General features: G+C 32.1%; 1 protein-coding gene across 1 annotated transcript; it reads right to left on the reverse strand.

Annotated features, from left to right (window-relative positions):
- Window positions 1–3178: 3178 nt before the first annotated feature.
- LOC127106840 (uncharacterized) lies at window positions 3179–4437 on the reverse strand. Its single transcript, XM_051044144.1, has one exon. It carries the CDS (start codon window positions 4344–4346, stop codon window positions 3801–3803), a length of 546 nt encoding a protein of 181 aa, XP_050900101.1. The 5' UTR covers window positions 4347–4437; the 3' UTR covers window positions 3179–3800.
- Between the last annotated feature and the right edge of the window lie 722 nt (window positions 4438–5159).

The raw sequence follows: 5159 nt of genomic DNA on the forward strand, positions 1-5159 counted from the left end.
TGCATTACTTGTTCGACATCAAGGGAACAATGAACGCGCTTCCCTGAAATGGGTCATCTTATAATTAGTTCATATAATATGGTGTGTATTGATCTGACAAGAGACGAGTTCTAAAAAAAAAATATTTCCATTTCGGAGTGCCCCACATAAAATTTCAACCAATCACATTGAAGGAGAAGGGAGATCCAAAACGCAGCGGAATTTAAAAATTCTCCTTTAATGATCCTTAGGGATGGGCATGATCAGTGATAGAATCGTTACCTCTTGTGGCGATTGTAACCTTTAATGCAGATCTACGGAGCGATCACAAACGTTGAACGATGACAACGCCTCTACTCAGTCCACACGAACGGGTTCCTTCAATCTCAGTGCTAGCTGCTACGAATGAAGGCTTTGAGTGAGAGAGAGAGAGAGAAACGAAATTACAACTGCACAAATGATTCTACACAAGGGTTCTATTTATAGAACCACTTGTGTGGGCTGCAAGCTAAAAAGCCCACTCAAGTGTATGTGGCACATATCTTATAATATGCCAAAATCACTTAAGCGCGTGGTACCTTACCATATTTCGTATTCTACTTAAGTACACCGTACCTTACGATGTTCTACAATTCACTTAAGGGCACTGTACATTACTGTATTCCTTAGTTACTTTATCTCTCATCAATTTGTCCTTTTGTGTGTGACCCTGTAGGTTTTCGCGGCATTGGCAATTATATTAAATCATGTATTTAATATAATAAACAGTGAGCGGTATCTAGCAACATATCATTGCTACCCAAGAAACGAAAATGTCATGTGATCTGACAAATCCTTTTGTGATAATATTTATATGTTCAATTACCCTTTTGCCCTTATGTCTATATTGAACACAACGCATAGACCGTGTCATCCTTGTCCAGTTCAATATTGGGCCCATAGACCTTTATCCTGTTATGCAGGATGGGCAAGTTCCATCTAGGTCACTCATGTCCCTTAGCATGCTTCGTGGAGTACCCATCAACTGTCTTTATGGTCATCCAGTTACGGACAACGTTTGATCAGCAATAAGGCACTCGACTCTACATCTAGGGTCCATAGTGGTTTCAGGTCGAAGGGTGGTATACACCATTATCACCATGAGAATAACTTATGACACTTTGCATAACATTCTATATAGTATTCTCATAGCGGATTAATCCAGTATAAATATTACTCTTATATACATGCCTATGTTTAAGACTTGATAACTCCTTATCCATGATCCATGAGATGTGATCATCAGTCTATATACATAATAGTCTTAATGTTTTAATATTATCTCACTTCACAATAAAGCTCGACTACAGATACTTTAAGAATAATGTCCTTATGTTTAATGTGATCTCATGATTAAGTCACACTTGATACATTAAACGGACTAACTATTCTAGGGACTTTATTAAACAAACATAATAAAGAAAAAGCTTTTTATTATTAATAAATAATTCGATACAAGTACCAAAAATATTGGCCTCTAGGGCTTACACCAACACACATTATGTGTATTGGGTGGATTTTAAAATCACTATATTTTGTTCAAATTTATTTGAAATTGGGATGGTATATGCCACAAATATCGCTGGAGTGGACAACTCATTCAACAAAGGAAGCTAAAACCTGGCCTGATCATTTTTTGGATAGGATGGAAGAATTCACCAAGTTGAGCGAGATTTAAAGAGAATCAAATAAAAAAAAATTCAAAGGTGAAACCATCCATAGATATTGATTTAGGTGGTGACACATGTTTTGATTCATTTTAATTTTTATCTAACAATATATTTAGGGGATGACACATGTTTTGTATGTAATGTTAGATTGATATAAATGATGTTCATTGGATATATTTCAATAAATTTTAATATTTATTTGAGTTTCCTAAAATTTTCAACATTTTTACATTTCGTAATAGGTTATGTTTATATAACAGGTTCTTTGTGAACCGTTAAGGCTGAATCCGGAAATACATCTATGGGCGTACCCCAATTTTTTTTAAAAAGTCCTAATATAGGTTTATTCAAAAATACATTCCAGACTCACCCCATATTATTAAAGTAAAACTATCAGGACTTTATTCAGAAATACATTTCCATATACACCTTGATTTTACTAAACAAAATATGGTGGATACGGAAGTACATCGTCTAAATATCCTTTTAGACATGATTGAGTTTCTAAGGTTCATATTGATCTAAAACTTGTATAAATATGGGCGTCACTATACTTGTTAGCATAAACACGCACATAATGTCTCAATATACATATCTCACTTTTGTCTAATTCAACGGAGAGAAGCCACATCTTCAAATTAGGTTCATAAAGATCATTTTTCTCGATTTAAAATTAATACTAGAGAATCTCTACCTAGACAATCGAAGAGTTGTGAAACTCTATTATCATTCATCTTCAATTGACAACGAATGGAAAATACATTTCAATAAGTTTGAGTTGAATACTGATGAAGGTTTAACTATTATGCGGAGTACATTTCGCTGTTACGAAATTAAAGGTCCGATCGAGCTGAATGTGAAGATTGCGAAAACAACTTAATAAAAATCTAAAATTGAGATTAAATGATTTCACAACAAACTTTTTCTAGGCAATAAATGTCTAACAAGACCATCTAATTATGTTTTTCTGTATTTCTTGAGAAAATATTATAGACATTGATTATGTGTATGAAAAACTACACTATTGTGGTCCATGTGCACGTGTTACTAGGGACAAGATGAAGTCACTATTAACTACTATCAACTCCTCTACCGACAGATTATCAGGAAGCATGTTTTTATTTTAGCAATAAGCTGTTGAATCATGTTAAAATATTGGAACAAAATCATTTAATTGTAATTAAAATAATTAATCTCTCCTTATTAAGAAACTTCATGATTTTTATTAATAATATTTTATAAATAATCCAAACGTAGCAAACCATTGAGCAAAGTTGTTTGATCTAGTTCCGAAGGCGATTGAACACGTGATTTTATATCACTATCGCAATTCTAACATGTTGTGAATTTCGAAACTATCATATAAGTAATATTGCAGTTGTAATCACATATTTGACATTAAATTTATCTTAAATTCAGCCTCTAAGATGCAAAAATTAGGGTCCAAATTTATTTTTCATCCCCTAATTTCCCCATATTTTCTAGAGAAATAGCAAAAACAAACTTGTGTGCAATTAAAAGCTCTCTCAATCTAGTTCACATAATCACAGCTGCAATAACAAAAAGCAACACCATATTTTGTGTACAGAATGATCAAAGAACTATATAGGATATTTTAAAACTACATTAAATGCTGAAGATTCACTCACTTAGACCTTAGAAATAAGCTTGTTTTTCAGGAGGAAAAAAACAATACCAAATCTAACAAAGAAAATTGACAATACTAAAAAAAATTGAATTACATAAAAAATATATAAAATTGATCTTGAATTTTGTGTCTCTAAGACATAGCAACAAAATTAAAGACCTACTTCATTTTTTTTTCTTTTGTGATGGTTCAAACTTTTTTAATATTGTGATTTCCTTATAAACATTAAGAAAACATATAGCAAAAACCTTTTGTCCAAGAAAAAACTCAGACATTAAGAATACATATAGCAAAAACCTTTTGTCCAAGAAAAAACTCAGATTCAACTATGTTTGAGACGTTTGAAACAGACACCAGACACGAAACCATACAGACACCATCAGACACATTGGTGTTGCATTTTAACTTATGTCGGACATGATCATGCTTTCAATTTCCAATGAACGATAGGATATATTCTTTGATTACCTTACGCGCCTCTTGTAGATACTTTGGAATCCACTGTTCGAGCTAGCCGAACGATGAATTCCAAAGCACAATGTAGAAATCGGCGAACCATTACCATCATCTTCACTTACACCTCTGAAATCAAAAGACGATCCACTGCTTAAGAATCTCCTCTTACTAACCCTTGTCGTCGCAGACGTGATTTTGGCCGAATCCGTTGACAACGAAGACGGTGATGACGAGGGAGACGGCGAATTGCTTTTCTTGAAGTTTAGTTTTTGAAGAAATGCCGAAAAGAGTTTGGACGATTTCGAGATTTTTTTCTCATTCTTTTTGTTTGCATTGTTGAAATGGTAAGAAGGTGGAGGCGTGAGAGGAGGAATTGTGTCTTTAGAGAATGTGTGTTTTGGAGTTCCGGGTTGAGATTCCCAAACAAATGGAACAGCAACAGAAACTCTAAAGGATGGGTTAGAGATGGAGTTTTCCTTTGAGAGTAATCTGCTGAAAAACTTGTCATCTTGTTTGATTTGAAGAACACTTTTCTCACAAGTTGAATTGAACATTTTTGGTTGATTGGAAATATTGGTAAGAATGAGAGGAAGAAAAGTTTGGGGAATATAAATGGACTTAGCATAGGTTGCATATCTTTTTATATGAACACCAACTCAAAATACTATTGAAAGACAGTAATACCGTTTTTACAATGAAAAAGGAATTTTGATTAATTTAAATGAATACGACTAATTAAAATGAATAGGACTGTAATCAGTATCGCAAAATACTCAACTATTAAAGTTGTAAATTTTTTTACAATTTTTGCATTCACTAAGTCACAATGAGATCGATAAATATTTTATTAAGATGAAATGATTCAAAAAAAAATTTAAAAAAATTGGATGATTTATTGACGGTATAAATTAATTGTATACTAGAATTAGATTATACTTTTAGTTAAAAATGTTTAAATTTTCTGTGCTTAACTGTTTTTTGGACCATCTCTGTTTATTTTAGTCTGTTTTTGGACCATTTCATTTAAATTTGAAAGCAAGGCTAAATTAAATTGGATAAATTATGGTTGTGGATGCTAGTTTTTTATTTCTGGAATATTGGTTTTGGACCCACACATCTTATAATTAAAGTTTTAAATTGTAATTATGGGCTAATTATGTGCCTTGATATTTTGGAATATTTTTTTTCCGAATAAGATTATATGATCATAATTGCAATTATAATCCAAACACATATTCACATAGATGTCAAAAATCTTGATGTGCTAGTGTCGGTTCAACACAATTGGTTGGAAGCTTTAAAATATATATATATATATATATATATATATATATATATATATATATATATATATATATATATATATA

The sequence above is a fragment of the Lathyrus oleraceus genome, chromosome 7, assembly GCF_024323335.1.
Source record: "Lathyrus oleraceus cultivar Zhongwan6 chromosome 7, CAAS_Psat_ZW6_1.0, whole genome shotgun sequence".
Taxonomy (NCBI): Eukaryota; Viridiplantae; Streptophyta; class Magnoliopsida; order Fabales; family Fabaceae; genus Lathyrus; species Lathyrus oleraceus.